At 46.8% G+C, this 26,915-nt stretch overlaps 1 protein-coding gene across 2 annotated transcripts in view; it reads right to left on the minus strand.

The window, feature by feature from the left end:
- Positions 1 to 26,915, minus strand: part of Flii (FLII actin remodeling protein) — a 59,312-nt gene that overhangs the window by 1,372 nt on the left and 31,025 nt on the right. For both annotated transcript variants that reach the window (XM_077670754.1, XM_077670753.1), the window contains 15 exons: positions 25,819 to 25,869; positions 24,722 to 24,834; positions 23,009 to 23,194; positions 18,448 to 18,626; positions 17,509 to 17,726; positions 14,279 to 14,480; positions 11,113 to 11,221; positions 9,381 to 9,464; positions 9,207 to 9,303; positions 8,183 to 8,469; positions 3,257 to 3,397; positions 2,720 to 2,757; positions 2,306 to 2,435; positions 2,135 to 2,224; positions 987 to 1,193 (listed from right to left, as the gene is read on the minus strand). In XM_077670754.1, the coding sequence (XP_077526880.1) occupies positions 987 to 1,193; positions 2,135 to 2,224; positions 2,306 to 2,435; positions 2,720 to 2,757; positions 3,257 to 3,397; positions 8,183 to 8,469; positions 9,207 to 9,303; positions 9,381 to 9,464; positions 11,113 to 11,221; positions 14,279 to 14,480; positions 17,509 to 17,726; positions 18,448 to 18,626; positions 23,009 to 23,194; positions 24,722 to 24,834; positions 25,819 to 25,869 (2,132 nt within the window). The remainder of the gene's footprint in view (positions 1 to 986; positions 1,194 to 2,134; positions 2,225 to 2,305; positions 2,436 to 2,719; positions 2,758 to 3,256; positions 3,398 to 8,182; positions 8,470 to 9,206; positions 9,304 to 9,380; positions 9,465 to 11,112; positions 11,222 to 14,278; positions 14,481 to 17,508; positions 17,727 to 18,447; positions 18,627 to 23,008; positions 23,195 to 24,721; positions 24,835 to 25,818; positions 25,870 to 26,915) is intronic.

The following is a 26,915-nucleotide window of genomic DNA, read 5'->3' on the forward strand; positions in this document are numbered from 1 at the left end:
AAAGAAAAAGACAGTGCTGACGTTGTTGAAATTGTGCACTACTGGCATGATGATAAAAACGCAGGTTTCTTCGAGGAACACAAGTTTATTAGAGAGAACTCATGCTCCGCTAAGAACTCGAGGAATGCCCAAGCGGCAAAGGAGCAGTCAACAAAGTGACTTGCACAGGCAAGTGTCGGTGAATCGTACACAGCTGCGTTAGTTCGGCGAGAACTTATCTTTTCCAGAAAATATTTATAGAACAGTTGAACTAGATCAATACATTTACAATTACTCTAGTGTAGCAATGGCAGGGAAAAGTACTCTCTCTATCAAAATGAGATTGCCTGTGCGGCACACAAAAAAGAAAGCGGTGAACGCTCGCTTCGCTTCAAAAAAAAAAAAAAAAAAAAAAGATAAGATGGCCTCGCGCGGCCAGACCCTGGCGACAAAACACGAGAGTATACAAAGCAGAAGGTGTAGTTCGCGCCAATATGCCTCATTAACTTATACTCAAGTTTTCCCAATACCAAACCAATTGCCTACGTCATCCATGTATACACACTTGTATACTGAAAGGTTTCTTTGGGGTGTGTTTCAGAACTCAAAATCCTGCTAAAATTAAGGCAAACACTACCGTTGAGTGACACAATGAAACTTGGCACCACACTGCGAGCTTCACAAGTCGTAACTGCTTTTTCTAGGGTTGTTGGGCAACTTGGTGCATATCTCTTATATTCTGTATATTTTTTCCTCTTTTTACATTTTTTTTTCCTTTCTGTATATTTTTCTTCCCTTGCGCATACTCCCAGTGATTAGACATGTATGACATTAGTTTGACATTTGACAGTCTAACATTAGACATGTTAGACGAGATGATGCTTCATTTCATTTATTTTATAAATAAATGAAATGAACCAAACTTTGTTTTCATGACCCCTCTAACCATGGGTGACGGCTGACTCCCCCCGGTGAAAGGCGTCAAAGGGGAGTCGTCTGGTGCTCACCTGGGCGCTCTTGTAGGCCAGCTTGACCTCGACCTCGCTGCAGCGCGAGCCCACCCAGAGGAAGACCTGGGCCCCGTTGTCCAGGATCATGATGTCGTCATCGGCCAGGTCGTCCTGGCAGAAATCAGCGCACTTCTCCGAGATGGCAAAGTAGCCCTTCTCGTTGGAGCACCGGAACAGCCGCACGTGCTGCAGGAAGTCCGCCTCCTGCATGGGGGACAAGGGGGTGCAACAGGGTAAAATCACTCCCTTCACTGGGGAGTAGACAGGGTGTAAATCATATCACCCTTACTGGAGCATGATTAACACCCTGAGTGGCATGATGAAGCAGTGTAAATAGATTAAGGATATAGGATAGACAGCACAGCGCTCCATGTTGTCTATGTATGCTCCTTTATTAGGCAGAACACTTCTTAAATAGCCCATATATTGGTGTTGTCACACGCTAAGCAGCCTTGATTGTATGCCGTACATGCCAAACAGCTACAAACGGTTCTCCATGGAAACCACAGCCCAAATGGGGGCAAAAATACTTTGCGGACGAAGACATAACAACTGGAGTGGTTTTGAGAGCACCCTTTGTCGTCTTTTTTTTTTTTTATCATCTGCAGCTACAGTACGGTGCCCCCACAAGAGTGGCAATTAGGCCCAGCACCAGAGCGCACTCAACAGTGAACTACGTTGGGTGCCCTTAAACGTGCCCCAACACATTCTTTTTTCAAATGAACATTTTCTTCTCTTGTCAGCATGTTTCATTTTTTGCAAAGTCACTGGCCTTATTCCCCCCCATTCTTCCCACACAGGAATGTGTTGCGATTTTCAGAGAAGGCCCTACACCTGGTTGACATCACGACAGAGCAGCACAGTATGGAACCAAGCCCACTTATACTCTTAGTTGCAACAGACTCATGCTCACGAGTTGCAGTGAAGGGGCATAAAGAAAGCGGAATTTTCAAGTTACCTGTAAAACAAATAACAAAAATAAGGATAGCAACTTACGAACAATGCAAAACTGACAGGGTTACAAGCCATCTCCTACCTTAAGGTAACTTCGAAAGGTGAGTTCATCAAAACTGGGCTAACAGACGCAAGTGTTCGTAAAAAAAATTCAATTCCGGACAAGCACCAACAATGCCCTTCACACTTACCTCGTCATACGGTGCCTTGCCTCCCAGTCCGACCCAGAAGAAGTTCTCTGGTTCTTCGCCTTCAGCAACCGTGACTATCGAGTACTCCATCTGCAATTTCCAAAATGGGGCACAGTTCAAGGGCGAGCCGGCAAAGCCAGCGAGGTGGGGAGAACTTTCGCACGCACGTACCGAGCCGTACAGAGACCGTGCAAGCTCCTCCGCTAATCGGACGTCGTCTTCATCGGCCTCGTTGCCGATCCAGACGTACACCATGCCGTCATCCTCGCCATCCTGCTCGAAGGGCACCTTCAGGATGTAGCTGCAGGGATGCAAGGAGGACACACAAACAGAACAAACCCTTGAACTCCAGTCTCCAAGAAGCTTCAAAAGTTCCGAACCACAAAGCCAGACTAGACATCTACATTTGGCTTTACAACCCACAAAAGAGAATGAATAACACAGGATGAACAGGACAAATGGAAACATGGCTTTAAACAAATCAACCATGCAGTGCGCTTGCTACACGCTAAGTGAAAAGAACTGGCTGAAAAAGGCTCCAGAGCTGGCAAAAAAGGCAGCAATAGCAAACACGCAAACACTCACCAGAAAGCTGAATTGAGGTTGCTGGCGGTGGCTGGAATCTGCAAAGAGCAACGATTAGAACGCACGTTAAAGTAAATTGTGGCAAAAGGGAAAAAAGCTCCGCTACTTGCAATCCCATCTAGAAAATCAATTGCAAATCAGAAGCAAAAAAGTGTGTGTGAGTGTGTGCGTGCGTGTGTGTGTAAAGTAAAGAGAGAGAGAGCTTCACTTTGTGTGCCTGGCTTGCTACACTCGCGATGGGGCCCAAGGGTTGGAAATAAAACACTTTGGAATGAATTACCCTTGCATTTAAAGGGTTCACACGCTCCAGGGGAGTTTTCTTATGGAAACAATCGGATCTAGGCCTCACGGCTACCAGCAAACATTGAGAAGGGAACGTGCAGCCACAGATATCGTCAAAATCAATCAGGCACCCACCAAAGGTAATGTTCCCGTGCGTCATCCCTCAGGCGATACCCACCACCACTATGATCTCCGTGCCATTTGGAAGCTGTGCGACCGCCAACGGCACCCGGCACCAGCGAGAGGCAGGCTCACCTGAACGCAGCGGGTGCAAATGGGGCTGCCGTTGGCCCGGAGGTGGAACAGTTCGACCCCGTTCTCGGGCTTCTTGCGACTTCCCTTGTGAATGATGAACTTGCGCTTGAAGTGGGACAGGAACTTGAGGTTCTCTTGTTGCTGCACAGGGGAACGGGAGGGGGGTAGACAATTTATACGCTTGAGGTAGCGACTGCAACCTTTCAAGGAACGAATTTCGCTTTTTTGTAACGTGAACGTGCGGAGGTATGAGCAGCGAACCAATCTACGACCACCGGTAGAAGTCGAACGACTCGCCTGGAGCCAACAAATTAAATTTCCAGGGCAACTCGTATTGTGATGCGCCTTCCGATTTCCATCCCACCTGTTCTGTTTGCAAGTCATGATGTTTTTACTGCCCAAAAACTTCTTGGAAGTCTGTAAAGCTGTTTTTGTGGCACTGGCATATATGGCCTCCTCAATTTGGCAACTTTACTGCAAAAATAGTTTGCTACAAACGATACAGAATCAAACAGATGCTATAGTATTAACAAGTCCAATTAGTTAACAAGAATAGGGTACTGTTACAGCAGGCAGCAAGACGGTGCAAAACGACTCGTGAATACAAGTCCGTCACAGTCCAGACGTACCAATCAAAAGCACTAAAAATTGTCAAATTGAAATAAAATAAGAGGTGCTCCGAAAAATCTGGTGCAAAGGTAAGAACAGGGTGTTTGTGGTTTGAGACCGGCACCGTCAAAAAGACCCGAACAATGTACATTACATAACCTTAATACCGGGAATCCTATTCTCAAATCTAATTATTCGAAAACTGGCACGTAAATTCACTTCAAGCAATCGCCCTCCTTTACAGAATATCCATAATTATCTGCACACAGGAAGCTTTTGCATCCTGTTGGAAGGGCTTTTGTATTCACAAGATTAGCTAGACAGTTTTCCTTGACAAGACAATGAAGGAAAAAAAGAAAACATCAAAAATCCCATATGGCAATTGCCAGACAAATGCATAAGCTGCTCCGCTAAATATTGGGCCTCATTAAAGTCAACTTCATTACTATACACAGCTGCATAGCTAGAAGCAGGCCTGGAATTTTTTCCAGGCGATGAGGGGGCCCACTGCTGAAGGCCGAACATTTTGCGGAAGGCACTTAATTACAGTCAGTATTTCTGGTAAAAATGGGCAAACTTAACTTATGTTAGTTTTATACAATAATTCAATAATAGCATTTATATTTTACAATATTTTACAGTGGGGCTTTGGCGGCGACCCCAGCGAACTTCATTTCAGTGCGCTGTATTTAATCGGAAAACAACGCTGGCTCTAGCTTTTCCGCAAAACGCAGCAGTTTCAGCATTTTACGGAAAGCTACCCGCAAGACTGGCTTGTTTAGAATTTGAACTGCATGTTTCCACGGTGCAGCCTGCATTAGGGAGCGCACCCCATGAACCAGCCGTCTTTCTGAAAATTTTTCAACTAAAGACGTTGCAGAGACTGGCCCGCTTGGAGCACAACTACGGGTGAGGGTGACAGCGCTGCGATAAAAACAGGACAGCCTGTCAGGACTCGGGATCCCGCCGACGTACTACGCCTGTTTTCTGCTATATTCCCTTTTTTTTATGACCCTGTAGGCACTGCTGCGGCAAAGCTCGGTTGCCTTTTCAGGTAGTAAGAGAGACCGTTACAAGTGGAGGCAGCTCCAGATGGATTTCAGCAGGCGAAAAAAAAACAATGAAGGGTGCAGAGAAAAGGAAAGGCTGCCCAAGGCGGTAGTTTACAGTAGCAAATGCACGACATGGAAATTATTTGTCTATTTCTTCTGCCGTCCTTTTTTTTTTTTTTTTTTCCCCTTTTCGGCGCTTTTGCAGACACAAGAAAGGCAGAAGGAGCAGCTGGTACAGCGCTGTGCCAACACCCGAGGAAGAGTGTGTAACCACAGATGGGCCACCCCACCATTCTATGCAGGCTATTTTAACACGAAAGTGTTTTATTCCCAGATACACAAAGATTTCATTGACGTCATATCCGTCACGGAAGTGACGCCAGTTCAACGAAGCAAGCAGCCTGTAAAGGGTGCACCCCTGCACACAGGGTGTTCTTGCGGGGAAGCAACCTTTAGTACTAACGAATACAATACACTTAGGGTTGTTTATTTTCAGGTTTTATATTTTAACACGAAAGTGTTTCATGCCAGGATACACCAAGATTTCACTGACGTCATATCCATCACGCAAATGATGCCAGTATACCTTTGCCGAAGCGACCTGCCAGCAGGATGTCACTCGCCAAGCACGCCCACAAGACAACCGTCGAACCACAAACCATGCTCAGCTGCAGATTTCGCTGCACATTTCACTTTCGTTTTTTACCGATTCCTATGACAGAGGAATCAGCCACGGTATTTTTTTGTGTTCTGGAGTGTTCTTGTGTTCTTCGCCTCGAGGGCCAAGGGCGAACCGTCGCCTCTCTGGCTGCATAAGCGGAAACATGCGGCCCTTCCAGATTCCCTTGCACACGGCGTCGATGACAAGTCCAAAGATAAGATGTGGCACGTTCTGAGCCAATGTCGCCGACCCTGTGCACTGCTCACCAGCTATATGACCCTTCGCCGAGAAGGGTCGGGCCTCATTAGAAGGACATTTTTTTCTGCAGCCTGATATCAAAGTAGGCAGGCCCTAGATCCTTTCACATACCTCCACATACCCCATATATCCCTCTGGAGCGCTATACACCAAGCCCCTGAGAAGTCAGCTTCATTACTCTATACCCGAGTGCACTGCTAGCAAGACATCTTGTCAGGGGAATATGATATGTCGAAGGCCCCAGAACCTTTTACTGACAGCATTTCCACATGTGGTGAAAATGTGATGCATCAAGCATTACAGACGGACACTGCGGTTTCCTCGTTGAGACTACATAGAAGTGCTTACCCATTAAAAAAATTCACAGCCCTTCCACTACTGTAAGGATGGAAGACCAGGATAGCTGTATTGGTGGATAGCTATACTGAGTTAAATTAAAGGAGCCATGAAGAGAAAACAAAAGTTTGTTTTATTCGAAAGATTAGGTGTTTCATAGTACCCCAAGCGCTTTCCCGGAAGCAAATGATGCTTTATTCACTGAGAAATAAGGCAATTTAAGCCAAAATTTTAAATCTTCCGCTAAAATTGAACATTCCGTGACGTGTACAATGGCGTCATAGAGCCGGTCCATGAAACAGATACTTAGTATGTCGACTCCATATAGCACCCACACGCGGGAGTCGATCGAGACGGCGGCCATTTTAAAAATACTAGTAAAACCTAGTGCACCCGCAGCCCTAGTCATGGAATCGCCTGATCCGGAGAACAAAACTCTCGCCGAGGAGCTCGGGCTTGCATTTAACAACCGCACACTACTTGAACGCTCAATGCTTCTAAGTGCACGAGCGGCAAGAGTTGTGGGATACGCGGTGGACGGGAAAGCGACCATTCCGCGATAGCCACAACAGACGAATGCCCAGCCGTCGGCACCGCTGCCTCGTCAGCCCCGTGGCGACGGACGAATGCAGACTGGTACGTATGTGCCGTATTTTGATTACGGTTAATAATAGTTCAATTTCAGTAGCAGTATCACTTATGCCAGTTGGCCGGTGTCGTGTATGGAAAGCCGTTCGCGCGAGCTCTCTGCTTCGACCAGAAAGATACGAGCGTCAATGCGCGGTGTTTACGGCATTTTTTTCCCCAAGGTCAGCGATTTTACGAAGTCGGCGACGAGCGCCAGCATGTCCCAGGAGTGAGCTAACGTAAGGGTCCCTGCTGTAACTGAACAAACTGAAGTTTTCAGTGGTTGTAAACTGGAAACGAGCTCGTAACGACAGCAGCAAGCCAACACCATTCGAAACTTACGCGACGACTGGCACTATCTCGTCGCTTCTTGCTGTTCCTTACTCCCCTCGTTTCTATTTTTACCTTTGCTGGTTGGCGATATGACGGCCAACCTCCTGTGAAGGGATTACGATACGAAGCAAGGTCGCGGCTGTGCGTGCTTGAACGGTTCGTTGGCCCCGAAGAGCCTCGAACCCGAAAATTCGTCTGCGCGACGGCGAGATGTCGAGCTCGGCCGGCGCTAGTTTCGTCAGTTTCGTACGCATTGGCGCACATGCTTGCGAGTTCGTTCGGACCTTCAACCGTTTACTCCACCGTTCTTTGTCATAAAAAGAATGTGCAGTATGTTTCACGGGCATTTAGCTCGCTATGCAAGCTGTAAGCCCTGCCTAACATGCGTTTGCTTTTGCCGGCCTCCGCCAATCGCAGAGCATTCCCAAGTGACATCACAGGTTCTGTTGCGGAAAATGAGCTGGTGGGTCGCATGGTCATTTCCTTTTTTCCTAATTATGTAGCTTATTTGAGCGAAGTTTGCGTTATAAGTGGTGTCGTTATGGTTCTAACAAGGCAATCTTTCGAATGAACCAAACTTGTGTTTTCTCTTCATGGCTCCTTTAAGTATGGTGACTTCCTATCTAGTGGAACCTTTCGTTGCTGTTGCAGTTTGATTTCCTAAATGCTGCCAGGAGCTACAGTAGTGCGGGCAACAGCAGACGACGGTTTTCTGCAGGTGATGCAGTATTCCATTTTCTATCGTAAAAACCAAGCATTATAAAGATGTTTTCTCTCTCTCTCTTAATAAAGGAACACTGCGGCTATCACTTATGCATTGATGTTCTGCCATATATTTGCGTAATGCCCTGTTCTTGTTCAACAGTGTTGACAAGTATGAACCTTGCCACCGGACTTAGACGTTTAAATTTGGCTGTGGGTATATAAGACTATTGCGCAGCTTCAGTTTCACTTTGGCCGGGTGGCTGAATTGAGTCACAGACAGAGCAAAATTTCTGCACATGAGTAGCCCGAGAGAGACTACATCGCCTTCAATAAAAGCCCACTCGCCTGGTGCGTGCGCAGCACCTGCAGCTTCTCCCCAAAGAGGGCCTCGAACTTCTTCTGCAGGCTGAAGGTGAACGTGAGCCAGCCCATGTTGCCCGCGTCCCGGCCCTGCCAGAAGTACACCACGCACGTGTAGTCGTCCTCCAGCTCCTCCTCCTCCTCTTCCTCGTCCTCCTCATCCCCATCCTTGTTCTCTGCGGGGTGCTCGGCGGCTCCGCCCTCCGCGGGGCTCTCCGCGGGCACCCAGTAGCGGCACAGGAACACGTAGCAATCGGCGCTGTAGAAGTGGCCTGGGCACCCAAGAAACTTGGTCGCAAATGACTTCCCTCCAAACGCCCTCCTTCTAAGCAATGGCGAGCCTCTCTTTTAAAGCGAAAGCAACACTATGCCATGCCTCGCAAGGTCATTCATCGCGTCGCAATGACCTTGAACCGCCACTGTACAAGTGCGGCAGCTCAACGTGATCTGCTGCGGAAAGACATTGCGCTCTTGATAAACAGGTTTACAAGGGTAAAACCTGACCCATTTTTTTAATTATTATTTTCACAAGCTCTAGTGAGAGGACTTATGTGCTCCTCGTGTAAAAACAGTTCCCTGAAAATAAAAGTTGTGATGATACTTTTGTTCCCTCCACTCTTGCTGTGTGCCACAGAACTCTAAGTTGCGGACTTTCAAGCTGCCCACTGTTTCGTTGGTGGATTTGAAAGGAAGACACAATAGTGCCTGTTCCTCAAAGACTGAAACTAACACAAAGCTGCACTCCCTGACACTTTGATGGGTGGCAGTAATGCCTTTCCTGAAGTTTCGTGCGGAAAGAAATGCTTCGTCAACAAACACCAAAAATCGTCAAACAACTGACCAGTGTCCTTTTCTTTCACCGACTGCACAGCACACCCTGAGCTGTGCAGTCAATGAAAGAAATGAGAGTACCCTGTGCTTTCCCCTTACGCTGCCTCTTCTATAATGTGATGCTCAAGCTGCGTTTACAAGGTGCACCTGAGGAGAGGAGCGGTGTGACGCAACTCACCAAGTTCTTCCTCTGGCAGCTTGACAAACTTCTTCCCCTCGAGCACAAACGCCTCCATGGCTTCTAGGTCGTCATTCCACTCCTCCATCAGCTGGGTCTGAAGCAAGGTCAGAGAGGGTCGGCTGTAGCCGATCTGCTGCGCAGCCAAATCTGCAAAGCCAAGCCAAGACTTACCGCTTCCTCTTTGGACATGGCGGGCTGTCGAGGCATGAACAGGGCAGACAGGTCCGTCTTGGTCTTCTGGGTGGACATCCATTTCTGCACAGGACATGCGGAATACACCGTTTATTGATTCATTTCTTCGCTAGCTACTGACACCAAAGCACTGTGGAAAGACATGGAGTAGTGCTACTTTGGCGGGAATTGTTGTAGCGAGCATCACCTATGCCACACATCAAAGATGCAACTATCCCAGAACTCTTCTTCTAAAACACTGCAAACACACAAACACTGACAAACAACTATTTGGTGCTCAGCGCTTGTGTGCCTTTTCCTTTCAATAGTCCTTGTGTGTTTGTGCTGTTTTACCAGGAGGTGAATCCGCACTAACTCACCCGATGCACTATATTAGCCCAAAACTGATAGCTGACACTTGTATATAAAAAATTAAAGCCGTTCCACTCAATGTGAAATCTGTCGGAAATGCAGAGCAGACATTCACCGTAACGGGCTGTAGCGCCGTTGTCTGCTCACTGCTACCACCCAATGCAATTCAAATTTCCCGTCTTTGCGCTCCCCCTGCCTGAAACTGCGCCAGTGGGAGTTCTGTTCTTTTTGTGCTTGTTTTTTCACCCACATGTGCCGGCATTGCACTGCCACTTTTTTTCGCTTACTATTGCAAAAACCAACCCAACCAGCGTTCAGGAACGCGGGCGGTGCCGATTAATTACGTACACTTTGCCCCAAATGTACCCGCAATTTTCTATGCGCTAAACAACGGGGAGATGCATGACAAGCACCAGCGGTTGACGAGTTTCGAACGCTTATGACTAAATAAACCGCTTGGCTTTCGAAGCCTCTGGGTTACGCCGGACAGCAACTACGACGGAATGGCGTGGGGCTCTACTTGGGTCCAGCGAGCGAGCTACGACGACAAGGCGCAGCCCTTAAGTGCTCTGCACTTAATATTGATCATTTCATCAGGCTTACAAAAAGCAGTTGCGCGGTTCCCAGCATGGTACAATGAGTAACTGAAGCGCCCAAGCCAGAAAGGCGGCTCCAATGCATGTCTTGACTGTGAATGAGTAATAATCGAGCTAAGCCCGGCAGGCTGGCATATCAAATTCGTACTGGTGATCACTTTGCGATGAGTTTTAAGATTACGGCATAAAACTGCAGCAGCTGGGATTTGGTGGAGAACTATTAGTCCTTCTTAGCCCACAGGTAACAAGAGGACTTTCGCATTTGCACAAACCTTAGAAGCAGATGATTGCGACAAAGAAGAAAAAAAACTAGCCACAAAAAAATATCTATTAACACCTTGGCATGCTAAATCTTGCACAACCCTGCTGAATAATTTCTAGTGGGTAGGCTTTCTGCACCAATGACTGCTATGTTACTATGCGGAAATCTTGCGGTGTAGCTACAGTGAAATATTACTACTGTACCAAACCACTACAACAGTCAGGTTGATGGAACAAAAGACATTTCCAAAAGTGTGCACACAGAATACTGTCCATAATATTTAAGAATGAATGCAAAAAAGGTGGACAATAAATTTACTTCGCTGAAAAGCCCCACAAACACAGGGGGGAGGGGGGCAATGAGAGAGACTGTGCAAAGCAACAGCGGCGAAATATTCAAAGTTTTTTATTTTTATTTTTTTGTTCACGCTTCTTGGAATCCGTGAGCTTTCTGTTAAAAGTACAGCCCAGCTTGGTGTTGGTAACAACAAATGCATCCCCACCTGTAGGTCAGCTCCAGTTCGAGCGACCGACTCCGCTGTTCTCGTGAAGTCAACCGCGATGACGTCGTCCCAGCCGACAAACTTGGACTTGAACACCATCGACTCGGTCCTGGGAGATGAAGGAAAACGTTCGCTATAAGGTTACAGTCTAGTCTAAGAAACTGCATAGCAAACTTGCTCGTATGTTGGCACATACTATGCTTCTAGACAAACCATCACAAAGAAAACTCTCGGGAAAGGATACCTATTTTGAAACCTCCTCCAAGTAGTATCCACCAAAAACTAAGCAATGTTACAATGTCTGTGGATGCACAGCCCACTCTTCTTCAGCCCTTAATTTAAACTGGTAACCTTAAGCATGGTTTAGGAGCACGGTGACTGGCAATCACAACCACACAGAGCCAGTGCGCTCCCACAAGCAACATGTTTCAGAGAGAAAACACACAAACATAATGGCACTACCAATAACATTTACGAACAACTTATAAAAAAAACATATTTCGTGATCTCTCAATCCTATCCCCCAACAAATTTACCTTGATTATATTTCCAACCTTCGCAAATTCTTGGCTCAACAGTATTTTTTCCCGCAGTCTTTGTTACATAAAGTCACGTACGGTAGGATTTCGCTTATTTGAAAAATGTCGGACAACTTTCACTGGCACCTCAGCCCTATGTCATCAGAATACTCTCGGGAGAAACTAATCTGAACACATCAGAATGCACAAACTGACGATGATGTTTGATCTAACCAAGTCTAAAAAGCATGTTCAAAAAGGCTATAGTTTGGTTTCATTAAGCATGGATAACACACGCTGCAGCAGCACTTCGTATCTGACTGTTCCACTTCTGACCAACGTCACAACAAGTGGTACCAAAGGATCGACAGACTGAAGTAAAAAAATCCTAAAGCAAGTGGTAGTGCAAAAGAGGAGCCTAGGTTCTCGATTGGAGTGCCTGTATGAACCGCAAAGTGACAATACTTGCAAGGCCACAGATGAAAGGCAAGCACACCTTGCAGATCACACTGCACCGTGCTATACTCCATTGCTGCCACAAATAAAGCTACACGAAACACACAAATTCTTACCACCATGCATTGAATCTCTGGTGCATGCGACAGGCCGTCAGTGGCTATCTGCCAGGTCATGGTTTCAAATTCCCAGTCACATATTCCAATTAGAAAATTTTAGAAAGTAAAAAAAAGTGCATGAGATGTCTGTCCGCTTTAATTGAAGAACCACACACGATCTAAGGTAATCCTCTGCACCTTCCTGTCTCGAATTTATACAGCCTGGGGGGCCGATTTTGTGCAATAAACTCTGCACATAAAAATATCATCACCATCATCAGTCCATTCATGTCTACCACAGGACGAAAGGCCTTTACCGTGTTCCTCCAACTGTTTCTGTCTTGTAATGCCTAGGCACGAACAGGTTGACGATGACAGTGATGATGAAAGAAAAAAGTTGGAAAACCTTTGCATGGTTTTGAGCAATACTATGGCTAGTGAAATGCTGCTGTCAGCGCGCAGATTTCACTAGGGACAAAACAAAATTCTTCGTGCAGGCGGCAGAGGCATTCCATCCCTCTTTGCGCCTATGTGACAAGGGGCACCTATTCGTGAACAAACTAAGCTGCAGTACCCTGATTCAACTCATGCTGCTTGTCAATTCACCTCCCTCCATGCTCATAAGAGCCGCAGAACCGCGCTTCTTGCAACACTTATGTAATGAGAAGAAGAATTCTCCCATTCCTTTAAAAACTCACACCTCAAAAGTTGTACAATAGTTACCCCCTTCTGGCATTAAAGGGACCATCAAGACAGAATATACGACCTCTTGTTCAATCTGAAAAAACTAGCCTTTGTTGACTCAGTCAGCTCCATCCCAGCCACAAAAGACGTCTTTTTCCCCAAAGGAACGCAACAAGTATTGAAAAACTTACAAAATTTCCCACTACAGAGGGGCTCTTGCATTATCAGTTTCTGACTCACCGTGGATAGCCTGCGGGCAGTCCAACCTTAACACCATAAAAATGCATGTGCAAAATGAATGCTGGACTGCTTCTTGCAGAGCCCACAGCGAGTCTGAAACTGACAATCAAAGAGCCCCAGTGACGCAAAAGTGGCAGGAGTGACATTATTTGGGCCAGCACTAAAACACAGTCATCAGTGTACTGACTGCCCGTCAGCATTGATGTGGTGTTTTCATACGCAACTAGAGGCCCCACTACAATCGCCCAGTCACGCTTCTTGGTGGTAGCTTAGGCCAGTGGCCACCATTCGCACAAACAAGATTCAGTGATGTCACAGAGGCATCCCCAGAAAGTGTCTGGGGAGCTGCCACTGCTTCACCTGTTCGCCTCAACATCTCGATAATTTGTTTAAATGGGGCAGATAGGTCTTTGGGGCCAAAAAACGGTCAAAAAATCGTTTTCTGAAAAATGGATTTTCGGCATCCACGGCCATTTTTCTGTCAGCCTGCAAATTCCCTCATCAAAAGGCACCATATTTTATTGTAAAAGGCATTTTAAAGTGCACTCTACAGCTCAGTTCGCGCAGAATTTGATGATGAAACGGCACTTTTCTTGCCATGCGAAGCTAGCATTTCGCTCTCGGATATTTCGGCACCCAGAGCAGGTACTACTGGAATTTTGTTTTGCTTCCGATACCTAAATGTTTGGGGAATACAACGTTGGAAACAAATTTTTCAAGTGGTGGCTTTGGAAAATTATTATTGTATTCAATCGACACCCCCTGTGAGCCATTTCTGGCAGAGCGCAGGAGGAGTGAAGTTCAGTGTGTTATAAAATGACCAAAAATAGCTAAACCGAAAAAGTTCTTCCAACAGTGTACTCTTTAGTCATCTATCTGCCTAGCCACAGGATAATTGCCATTCTATGAGGCGTGGTTATTTTGTAACTGTGACCCAAAATAACGGCAATTAATCATTATCTCAAAAAAATAAATTTGCAAAAAATCCAATTGCAGATTTGCAATCCGCACAAGAAACTCCACAATACTGTCCAGTTTTTATTAAAATTGGTTAGTAAATAAAAAGAATAGCTCTAAGACCGGTAAAATCGACATCATTGCTACCAGGATAAAGCGCTCCTCTTTAATAACGAACCACGCTTGTAGTGCTTTGGTGCCTTGGAAGCTCACCCTTCCTGGCAGCGGTTGAGGAGTGCGTGCACAGGCCGGTGGATCATGCAGAGCAGCTCCTGGCAGAGCTTGAGGGCGGCCGCACGGACCAGCCGCGTGGACCGCTTGCCCAGCCACACAAAAAGCTCCGAGTTGCAGTCCAGGATGTACACGTGCTTGGTGTCCAGCAGGGACTGTGTCAGCTTGCCCTCGGGCACCTCCACTGGAACAGAGAGGAGGAGCACCGGGTTCGCACCGGGACAACACACTGTACCCACATGTGCTTGCACTGGCTCTTACTAGGAAGACACTAGAGATGCAGTGGCTCTTGCCAGACTGACACTACGCTTGCTCTTACTAGAGAAACACCCTCGGGCACCTCCACTGGATAAAGTATAAGGAAGAGCACTGGGTTCGCACTGGGTTCGCGCTGGGAACACACTGTACCCACACTGGAAGGACACAATGCTTACACTGGCTCTTACTTGGAGGACACTAGAGATGCAGTGGCTCTTGCTAGACTGACACTACACTTGCTCTTGCTAGAGAAGCATTATCCTTACACTGGTTTTTGCTGAAAGAAAACTGTGCTTGCACTGGCTTTTATTAGGTGGGTGAGTGTTTGGTTTCTCAGCTACCAAATAAAAGGGTGCTGCAAGTGTAAACACAGTCAAAAATGGCATACGGCTGGCTCTTCAGCATCATCTGAAGCCAACATCATTTTGTTATGGTCTTATAGCTAATTCCACTGGGCTTGAATGACTTCTGCAATACCACATTGTCATGCCGTTTCACTCTCTTTTCTAGCATCTGGCATCAAAATAAAAACAACAACACCCCTTTCTTAACTCTCTCCTTACGGCGCCATAGGCCATCGGACACGGAGTTCCGATGATTTCAAACATCCCGCGAAAGCTAAAAACGGCGCCTGGCAGACAACTAACGCCATCTGGCGTACAATTTACTGACAACTCATTTCTCGATTTTACTATGTTTTGTTGATATTTTGCATGCAGAGACAGCGCCAAGAGTGAAATTTGAACCTGCGATAGTGGTGAGTTGTGTGAAAACGGCGTCCGTTGTATTTGGGCTGTATTTATACACAAAACAGGCCTCCTATCTGACGACTGCAGCTTTACACATTGATGTGTAGGGTCTGGACAACGTACGGTGGGGATATTTTGCCAAATTCGCAGCGTCATGTCGTGTTATCCCCTTCATGATAGCCTGGCACTCGTGTCAGATTACCGCTACGGAGTGATGGGCGACACTTCTCAAGAGTGCTGGATTTTTATTTCTGGTTTTTTACCACTAAAGTGAAAAGGATTTTGTGTCAGAACACAAAAAAAGTGTGCTTGGATGCATGACCGACTTACACTCGAGTGGCTTCGAGGAGGGGCACAGTTGTAAGTTCCGCTAGGTTGACGGGCCCACAAGAATACAAAAGTTGGTGTACAGCATTGATATATATATTGAATCATAGCCAAGAAATGTAGGAACAATTTGTATATCTTAGAATTCCTAAAATAATTTTTAGGCTCATTACAATCGCCTATATACGTTGCGTGTATACTTTTTTGTGCATTTTTTTCCGATTATTTGACTAATAAACTGTAAGTAATTGTACCTTTCACAAAACTGCTGGTATGTGTTTGTAAGAGCAATTTATAAGGTACAATTCCATGCATAGCAATGCTAAATGTGTCCACTAGCTCAAGAGAAAGAAATAGTTTTGTGGAAGCACTCAATATCGGCCGTTTTTCCGACGTAACGAAAGAGTTGAGAGAGATAGTTAAAAAGCTAAGCTTCCTCCGTGCAAACTGAACCAAATCAAAGTCCGCAATCCACTGTCCTAAAGCCCAAAATCCAAACTGCCAGACTTAGCCAAAGCCAAGGTCCAAAGCCAACGCCTGTGCCCCAAACCCGAAGGAAATGGTGTGGACCCCGAATGCGATGATAGCGCAATCGGATAGATGACAGTTTCATAATGGCAGGAGCCTAGGTTCGATTGCAACCACAGGAAGCGTTTTTTCCTTGAAGCGCACGCTCCCCACACATGCTCGTGGGCTCCTTGCCTCCTCGCCACCCTCCCTCCCACTTCCTGGCCTAGCATTTTCCCCCTTCACTTCGCTGTGCCGAGTTTTGAGCGACGATAGTCGCAGGTGGAACTCGAGCTTAAAAGCAGCTCCACTATTAAAATGAATCACTCTTCACACCTAAAATGGTAAGCTCCAAGCCATGCAAATTTTCTTTTCCCCACAAAGCCGTTTTGTCTCGTTCAATTTCTCAGCGCGGAGGAGTTTTGTGACTAAACCTCCAGGAGCAAGTCAGCGTTGCACTGTACCGTTCAAATTCGAACAAGTTTACGCACCGAGGCTGCACCTGGATTATGACGCCCGCAGTAGCCGAGGGCTACAAATGGATTCAGGCCACCTGGAAATGAATGTGTGCTGAAACCTCGACACACAGGTCCTCTCTGTTTATATGTCCCCCATCATCGAAAAAATGGCCACGGTGGACGGGAAGCTGGCTCATGGCCGCATTGTGCTACACTTCCCTCCACACCAACCAGTGTAACTTTCCGACCGCATGCCACCACAGTGAGCTCAGTGACCGCTACTGTCACGACCGCTCCACGCAAAGCTCGTGCACACGGTGAGTGCTTTCACCTGAAGTAACCAAACTGACACTGCGAGTTCCGAAGCAAGCATGTACAAACAACAGGAAAGTGGACTTCCGAGCCTTGGACAGAAAAATGCCAGAAGTAACGCTCAGGGATAGGAAGCGAGCATGTTGGAAAGAGGGAGTTAACTCAGGCGGACGATGTCCTAGCTTAAATCGAGAGAAAGAAGTGAATGTAGGCTGGATATGTAATGGACCAGCAGGGTAACAGAGGGCCTCCTTGAGGGAATTACCAGTCCTGGACAATCCGCAGGCACTCCGAGGACTGCCTTTGGACTGGAAGACCGATAGGTACACATAAGAAAATCGAGCGCCGGATCGCGTCCTGGGCAGTCCGCAGACGATCCAGGACTGATAATTGAGGAGGACCAGGGTGGCTACCGAGGGGCGGGACTAGAAATAGGGAAGACTGATAACTCGATGGAGGGAGAGATAAGGAAATTTAATGGCAAAGGATGGAGTTGGACAGTACGGGATAGGAGCCGTTGGAAGTCAGCAGGAGAGGCCTTCATCCCGCAGTGGGCATTATACAGGCTGATGATGATGATGACGACAACCTTTGGGCTCACCTTGTGGAAGTTCGAGGTACCCCATGCCCAGGCCCACCCTGTACAGACAGGGGTGGGCGGGGGTGAAATTCTCGGGAACGTGCTCCGTCGGCTCGAATCCGGGCTCGGGAGGGCCTCCCAGGGCCTTCCAGAAGTCCTCATCCTCCTCTGACTGCGGGCATGTGATGACCTCGGAGTAGTTCTTGCGCTCGTTCTTGTTGATCTTCTCGGCCAGCAGCCTGCGTGCACGGGGACGGGATGAAGATGCCCATTTGGGTTAAGGATACACACTCTAAAATGCTTTTGCACGTGGACAACGTTGCATATAATAATCTCGACGTGAACAATGCGACATTTGATTCAGCTACAAATTGAACACCACTTTTAGGAAAGTATAGCACTATTCAAAAATTACAAATTCCAGTTTTCCTTATTGAAATTGGCAACATATCTGCTTCGATTCAGGAATATTCACTTTGGTTCACAACCCTTCAAACAAAATCACTCGCTTCATATTCACTTCAAAAATGACAACCCCTATTTCCACACCTTTAATGATTACGTAACACCACTGATGACACAAAAGGATGCCTTTTTTCAATTGCGACCACGAAGCAACATCAATCGAAATTAAAGACCTTCATTCCGAGTTGGGGCATCCCTGCAGGAGCACAGCTTACTAAGGCTTGTAAGACTTGTATTGTCTGCCGAATCTCGACGACGTCTCTGAAGCACGAACACGCGAGGCGTAAACAAGTGTCCCAGTGTTTTTTTAGTATGCAGTACGTTCTAGCGCAAGGCGTAAACGAGTTTTTTGGTGTTTTAGTACTGTGACTACATGAGACAAACGACGATTATGACGACGACGACGAAAACAGGAGACGCCAACAGCCTCTAGACACTAAGGGGCTGCGCCCCTAAGGAACCCACAGACTTCCTCTCTTCCCTGTGCCCACCCACCTTCCCTTGGAGACCATGGTGCTCTTGGAGAAGCGGCCGCTCCAGACAAAGATCTTGCGGCCCGCGTCCAGCACGAACACATAGCGGGGGTCCAGGGAGGCCGGCTCCACTGCCACCGACTCAATGTGCAGCAGCCGGTGCTGCTGGGGCTGCAGGCGGTACAGGTGGGCCACGTACTCCTGCACGGAGCGGCAGCGCACGCTTGTTACAAACCACCACAGAGCAGCAACACAGGAGGGCATTACAGATATGCCTGCAACCAGAGGGGCACTCAATGGGGCTACGCAATAGAGGGGAAGCGTTACACTGGACCAGCTGAGGCGCCTGATTAGATTAGGGTATGGAGTTTAATGCAGCGAAGCTACACATGGGCTATGAGGCACATCGTAGTGGAGGGCTCTGGATTAATTCTCACCCCCGGGGGATATTTAACGTGCCGAAATCTCTATGCACGAATGTGCTCCCTTTCCACTGCCTCCATCGGAAAAGCAGCCGTCGCATCTGGAATAGAACCCGTGTCTTTGGGCTCAGCAGCACAATGCCTTAGCCCCTAAGCCACCCCAGCGGGTACGCTTAAGGCATCGGATACAAGTATTACTATTACACTATTTTTGTTTGAGCTGCAAAAAATGTGTGTACAGCCTGCGTGTGTTCCTCTGTGTAGTGGTGTCATGTTGTTAGCCATGCAGTGTTTGTTCCAATGCTGCAATTTTTTTTTCTTTTGAAACTGGTAAAAAGAATGTAAAAAAAGAAAAAAAATTGGGTTAGCCACATGGCATTTGTTCCGTTGCTAATATTAATTCAATTTTGCTCTTCTTTGTCTACCACATATGTCTCTGTTTCTTTCAGGCACTATGACAAGTATCATGCTGTTTGTGGGCACTCATCAAATAAACAGATAAAAAAATAACGATGCACTTTGTTGCGGGTGCAGCAGCTTTTCATTCCACTCTGCGGGTTGGAGACAAGTGGAATGAGGATCAGGACTAATTCTGTTTCAGGAACAACCGCATTTTATCCTGTTATTCCCTGACCAAAGGACAAAGATGAGGAGTGTGAAATAATCATAATCCTACTCCTTACAAAAAACAATCTCATCTATCCATTTCCCTAGCGTTAACACCAAACTGAAGAGCATGATTATCATCTGGCTCTTCCTTTAGGGATGAGGATGGGGATGAGGATGCACATGCACATGCAGATGTTAAAACCTTGCACAATACTAAAAGGGAAGAAAAAAAAAAGCTCTGAAAGCTCAGAATCAAGAAAGTTGAGCGGTAGCTGTACAAGAGCTTGCATCAAAGATGTAAGAGAAGGTAAAAATTGAAAGCCAATGGAAAAGAGAGATCTGTTACCTGGTCTGTCCACGGTTGCAACTGAGGTTAGAGTACTCACCACAAAGCTTATAAGTAAAATGTCAGTGATACGATCACACCTGGTATGAATTTTGGTGTGATACAAATTCGTAGCATTCCCCGGCCGAAATGCATTGTTTACAATGGAAAAAACATCGGCTGTTCCAAACACATTGGAGCACTGCTGCGGATCATACGAATGCGTGAGCAACAGCGGCGGATGTGGCCAAGCCAGCAGAGTGACTGAATCATAGACCTCCATGGACCAAGTGGACCGGATTATGCTTTGAGCGCATAGGGTGGGTGTGCGGGTGGGTGGGTAAGGAAAGCAGGAAGAAGCTCTCGAGAACCGGTTCCCCTTCTTGCCGTGTTGGGACGATCCTGTTTCCTTTTTTATTTTGTTTTTTATACGCGTCACGCGCCCCTCAGGCTCTAGCTTGCATGCGCCTGCCTGTCTTGAAAGCTTTATCTGTTTACCGTCGGCGTGTCACGAAAGCGGAAGTCTCTGTCATTCAAAGAGAAGTCAGAATGCCTGCGCAAGGTGGACAAAGGTCCGAAAAGAAAACGAGCTGACCTTGCCAAGGAGTTAGGTTTGCCACCGTCCCCTGTGTGCACGATTGCCAGTCAGCCCGACCAAAAAATAAAAAATGTGCCGCAATTTAGCATCAATGCTAAAGAAGCAAAAACTGCACATCGTGTGCAGCTAGGGGAAGTATTATTAACTTTGTTCGGGCTGGTGACGGCAGTGGGGGTGAACATCGACGGCAAGGTTCTACACGAGAAGGCTGAAGACATTGCACTCTCGCTTGGCGTGAGCAATTTTTAAGCCTCTGGTGGTTAAGTTCACCGATTTAATTAGGGTGAGGCATAGACTCATTTATGTATCTATGAGTGTGGAAAGGGAAAAAAGTGGATGAGGCCGTGGTGAACGACTGGATGAATGACCCTACCTTCACTGATTGCTGGATACGAGCCACGTGACGTGTTCGACGCGGATGAAGCCGGTCTCTTCAACAACTTACACCCTCACAGGCGCGTTTGTTTGAAAGGCGAAGTGGGCTGAAGTGGCCAAAGGAGTACGCAGTGGATTACAATTTCTTTTTCTTGTTCTTTTTTTTTTCTTTTTTTTTCTGCAATTCTGACGGCACTGATATGATACAGCTGACAATCATTGGCCACTATCAGACGCCTCGCCGCTTCAAAGTGGCTGCCCATTTGGCTGGCATTTACAAGGCGATCCGCAAGGCCTGGATGAAATCCGCCTTGTTCACCGAGTTTTTGACTCGCCTCGACTGCAAAATGTGCAGCAAAAACAGGAAAGTTTTTTTGTATCTTGGATCAGTACGCCGCCCACCCCAAAGGTGACATCCTCCAAAACCTCGAACTAGTTTTTATGCCTCCAAATATGACAAGCCACTTAAAACCGCTGGACGCAGGCATTATTCAAAATCATGTGCCAAGTACCATTTTTAAAAGTGTCTTAGTGTGTCAATTGCTAGCGAAGTTGGAGCAGAAGGACGTGGAGCTCAACATCAGCATCCTAGATGCGATACACTTCATCTCTTGAAGTTGGATAGCATCTCGCCGACTACAATCGCTAACTGTTTTGCGAAATGCGGCTAGCCATTTGAAGACCTTGCACAAGAGCCAGCGGTTAGGACTGAAGATAGGAGTGAACTCGGTGTTACCACTTGCAATGAGGATGATTTTGTCACCGCCAACAACAACCTCGTGACATGCGGATTGAGTACTGTGGAGGGCATTGCTGAACAGCTGGCCACATCACAGACCGATGCTTTGACCAGTGAGGAACAAGACGAGGACCACTGCAGCAACAAAGATTGCAGCAGCAGCCATCATGAGTAGCCTACGATGACCGAAATGTTCCTTGCACTCAACGTTCTAAGGCACTCGGTGGCATGTGAAAACATTTCAGAGGTCATGTGCGTGCACTTTTACACCTTCCAGAAGGGGATCCTTGACAATTTGGCTAAGAAGAAAAAGCAAACCGGTATCATAAATTTTTTCTGCTGTAAATAAATTCTTTTTTTATCTTGTGTACGTTTTGATGATACGAATTTCAGACGAATTCCTGCGATACGAACATATCAAGCGACCCAGTAAAAGCGGTATCACTGAGATTTTACTGTATATGCAGGCTTGAGTGCAAGCCACGGAGTGCCGCCGACAACGCAATTATCCACCTTACAACAAACTGAACACGCAGCAGACAGACCTGGGTTTCACACTTGGCGCACATTCCTGACGGCATTCTTGATAGCAGGCAAGCCGCTACGAAACCCGAAGCTTCGCAAACGGGTTCTTTGTTAGTCACTGAAGACAAAGCAACTGCAAACGAAAAGCAACCTCTCAAAAGCTCTCACTTTGTCCATCTCCCCTCCCCCATGACTTTTGTGACAGGAGATGGGTATCCCGTACCAGAGAACTAACTGGGGTGGAAGACATCACAACTCAAATCAGTGAGCGGAAGTGCACTTGGGCTGCGGGTGTATTGTGGAGAACTGACAGAAGCCGGTGGCTACCAAGAGAAGGGACTAGAGGTCGCGGAAGACCATTAACTCAACGGAGGGATAAAATTTTAAAAATTCGGAAGCAAGGAATGGAATACATGACACGAATACGTGAGGTGAAAGGACATCAACATGGTTGTGGTAGTGGTATGGTGGCGGTGGTGATGACGTTGATCCTTTAGTAGGAACCGATACGACACTGTCAACGTGGTAAACAACGGAGCGGGGGGTCAACCTAGCTTCTTCCAGTATTGCTAAGTTTTGCTAGGTTTTGCTAGGCTTTGCTAAGTTTTGTCAGGTTTTGCAATCTTCCTGCTAGGTAGGCTAAGTAGTGTTGAGGGGTGATGCGGATTTTACCAGGCCGTTCTGGTCGGTCGCCCACACTGACAGCAGATCCCAGTGGGGAAAAAGCTAAACCAACCCCATCTCCGCCGTTGCTCTAGCCTTGCACCAGTAGTGCAAGCTGTGGCACTTCTTTTGCATTTTAGTAGTCCAAGAAACACATATGCCCCTTGCTTACACACTCAAGCAGGCACAAAAGCTGGCTTCACTGTTATAACACCCTACTTGCGGTGGGGCACCCTTTACAGGGATTGCAGTTTTTTTTTTGCTAACGCCACCGCACCAAGCTCAAGCGTAAACAGCGGTGCTGTTAAAAATCCCCCAGCCACTGACCACTTCCTCGACGTTGTAGAAGCCGCTGGAGGCCCTGTTGCCCTTGCGGTAGTTGAGGCTTCCCCCGAACAGCAGCAGGAACTCGGGGCTCTCGTCCCCCTGTTCCTCGCGCACGGTCCGGCAGTGGGCGCCCAGGAAGTTGCGCAGGTTCACCGCGTGGATGGCCGCACACGCCTTCTTGTCCAGCTGCGCACGGTAAAAAGAGCAATACACTGAGTCCAATAGTAACGGCAAAGTGCAATAAGTATACCAGCAAAGCACTTGATAGTCACCTTTGCCTCACTTCAAATCTAGCAGGCACTGCTATTTCCGTTCTTTCAATCATGTTCATTCACTGGCATGGCTACAGCACCACCACAATATACAGCGCGTTATGACGATGAATGAGCGTCCTTAAAACTTTTTCCTCAGCGAACCGTTCCCCCATTCGAGCCCAAAATTTACACGAATGTCGCGTTTGGTGGTATATTTTGTTTGACACCGAGAACAATGGTAGCTTTTACCTGCTCATTTAGAAAACAAAATAGTAACGATTTTTGTCCAAAGAAAACCTGGGGGCCATCGGTGCAATCTTGGCTGTTCTTGCAGTGGGCTGGCACCTCAGGAATCCAGAACAAAACACACAATACCGGTTCACGACAAGTTTGTGGGGCATCGCATGCATTGTTCTGGATACCTAAGGTGGCGCATCACTGTGATGCTTAAGATTTCCAAGATTACCACAATTACAAGGATAAGCTCCGCTTATCCTTGTTGACCCCACCAAGTAAAGCAACTATTTCTAGCACCTCGGCTCAAAAAGCTTCCATATGGTCACGAGAAGAAGACAAAGACGAAGTCGTTGGTGATGCAAACTCATCGCCGACGAAAAAGAAGCTGTGTGCAGGGCACAGCCGGCGCAGGCTCTGGGATGGGTGCCTTGCAAATATTGTAAAGAGATCGTTCACCTTTTTTTACAAATAGATCCCTTTACCATCACCAATGGTTCGCCTCCTCATATGTCCTGCTGCCACATAACAATATAAGCAAAAGTTCTACTGCTTTTCCTAATTTGGTCTTCCAGCCTCAAGCCTATGGGTGCGTTCCAATTTACCGTTTAGACAGCTTCGTTGCCGTCTTCGCGGACAGCACGCCATGTTAAGCCCCGTTCCAATTCGAACGAAGCAGTCAACAAAGACTGCTTCGAGGAGACAGCATCGAAGTCAGCAACGATGCAGGCTACCTTCCTGTCTAAACTAATAAGTGACGCCAGCGCCACCTTTTTGCGTATTAATGTTGAAACAAAAGCACTTGTTCCTTCATTCAAATATTTAGTATAATTTACTAAGGATGAAGATGATTTTGTTTATGTTTTTTAAATTATGTAACGTTTGTAATAACAACGGTAATATTAGTTACGAAACCTGCGGCTTGCGCAACTCAACATGTCCGCTACGACGCTGTCGTCTGCGCTGGTGCATTTGCGACCGCGGCGCCGTTCCAATTTTATTCCTTTAGACGTCTAGTTAGTCTGCTTCGTAGGCTGTCTACCAAGCTGTCCGCGAATTGGAACGCAGCCTGTGTCTCACTTGTTCCTACACGGAGCTTTACAAAACTTGGTATTTGTGCTCACATAAACGCTGCCCGTATACGAAAGGATTTCACACATTTGCATCGTAAATCCCGGCAACCCCGTCACACTCTCCTCAAGAAAACAGGACACGGCGCACTGACCGTAGTCTCCGCGCCAATCCAGTAGTAGATGTGCCAGTTGAGGTTCTGCGTCTCCTCGACAAACGTCTTGAGAACAATGTAGCAGTCCCCCTCGTGGAACTTGCCCACCAGAGCTGCGTGGCAACAAAAACCACCCAAAACTCGCATTACTCATGTGCACTCTCGGACGCCAAATGTAAATAAAGCCACAGCAAGTTTGCGTTTTACTTTTACGTCTGTGTTTATGTATTGTAACCTTCTGCGCGACTCTCTCTCTCTCTCTCTCTCTCTCTCTCTCTCTCTCTCTCTCTCTCTCTCTCTCTCTCTCTCTCTCTCTCTCTCTCTCTTCTGCCTGTCTTTCTCTTTCACGCCTTTTCTATTCCACCCCTAACCTCCTCCCAAGTCTTTTATCCCCTCTTCCCCTCCCCACCGCACTGGGTTGTATGCAGGTGAGCTCCCTACTGAGCTCAATAATATCCCCAGTGCACTTTCCTTTCCTTTCTTCCACCAAATCACTTCTCTCTCTCTGCGCGACTCTAATTATCATGCCACATTCATCAGCCCACTTGAAACACTACTAAATTAGCCATCACTCTGGTTTCTATGTATGGAAGAAGGAAGTATTAATCCTTCCACTTCAATTGCGAGGATGAAACATAACCTTTTTAAACAGTAACTGCCCCAAAATCACTCCACAGGCATTAGCAAAAGCTTAATTCACCCCGGACTGCATTACTGCCAGAAAAAAAAATCTGTAGAAATTCTGAAGTTGAAATGGTCAGGTAGAACAAAAGCTTTCTTTTCAGAAGCTCGTCTTTTGCCAACACACCTTTATGTAGTGTGTTTGGCTTAGAAGCCCCAGGAATTTTCACTGAACACTCAATGTAGCCCGCGTGTACCTATGGAGCACACTGTATCACATGCCACAGATGAGCAGGTTTGTAGAGGAAGTGGCCAATGAATACTTACGCATTCAAAGTAACAGCCCCCCCTGCAACACTTTTACCAATGTTGAACACTTAAAAAATTACTCCACTACGCCAGCCTCTCTACTGAAAAGAGTAAACTCAGAAAGTGAACCCAAGGTTGGGAACACAAATGGTGACTGCAGTACTTACAGTCATCGAGTGGGTTTGGCAAAAAGTTGTCGATCTCCCAGACGAAGATCCCTGTGAAAGGAAGAAACAAGAACGGCAAAGTTGACCGCCTTTGAAGACAGAGCTCAGAGTCACAGCATACTACCTTATCTACAATCCCAATACAGTGTAGATTGTTTATAATGAATGTCGCGGGAGCCACGAAAATATATACACTATAAGTGGTAGCCTCACTATAAACAAAGCATGCGCGAATCCAACCACATCAAAAGCTGCCTTTCAATCATTTTTTGTTTATCGTCGCTCAAACAAACATCACTTAAAAACAAAAACACCGTTTTTTTGTTTTTTTTTACATCTGTGTTTTTTACTGCCTTGAAGAACGGATGCAGCAGAGAGGGAAAAAGCCCAGCTTAAGCACCGGGCTTTATGCAGGAGGGAGAACGTGGTAAGAACGCAAGCTGCATTTCTTCTCTTTTTTTTCTTTCTTTTTTTTTTACCACCCCACCTTGCGCTTGTGATGCCGAAGGCGTTGAAACAACGTACAGGCGATGGAAACCTTTAGCGTTACGGCTCTCTCTCTCCAAATGTTCAAAAAGGGAAAAGGCGGTTTCTTATCCACCCAACGTTCTAATAAAAACATGTTACCACGCGTGAGGGTCCACTATCCCGAGAGGTGTGCCAAGAGCAACAGCAGTCATGGTCATTACGCGAGTGCAAACAGAACACGCAAACTAATGGGAGCCTGTTTTTTTTTCTGTGTCTGAGTTGCAGGAGAGCAGGGAACATGCACTGCATCGGATTGCCGATTCCCCCTTTCTTTTCTTTTTTGCGACCTTAAAACAGTGCCCCAGCTGCACCGGTCGATTGGCGGACCCCCATAAAACCACACTATAAACGGTATTGTGCGTCCGGCAACTATGTTTTAACCAGTATGCTTATGCATTGAATTGTATGGGAGGCAAACCAGTGGTCACAAAAACTCGCATTATATCCGGTCCCGCACTATAAGCGGTTACGTTATAAATGGTCTACACTGTGCTTATGAGCTCACACAGGCGTTCACACATGTAGTCCTACTTTTTCCACAAGCCAGAAGACAAAATTACAATTTGCGC

The sequence above is a fragment of the Haemaphysalis longicornis genome, unplaced genomic scaffold (assembly GCF_048455015.1).
Source record: "Haemaphysalis longicornis isolate Haplotype H1 unplaced genomic scaffold, Haemaphysalis longicornis Haplotype H1 scaffold_5, whole genome shotgun sequence".
Classification (NCBI taxonomy): Eukaryota; Metazoa; Arthropoda; class Arachnida; order Ixodida; family Ixodidae; genus Haemaphysalis; species Haemaphysalis longicornis.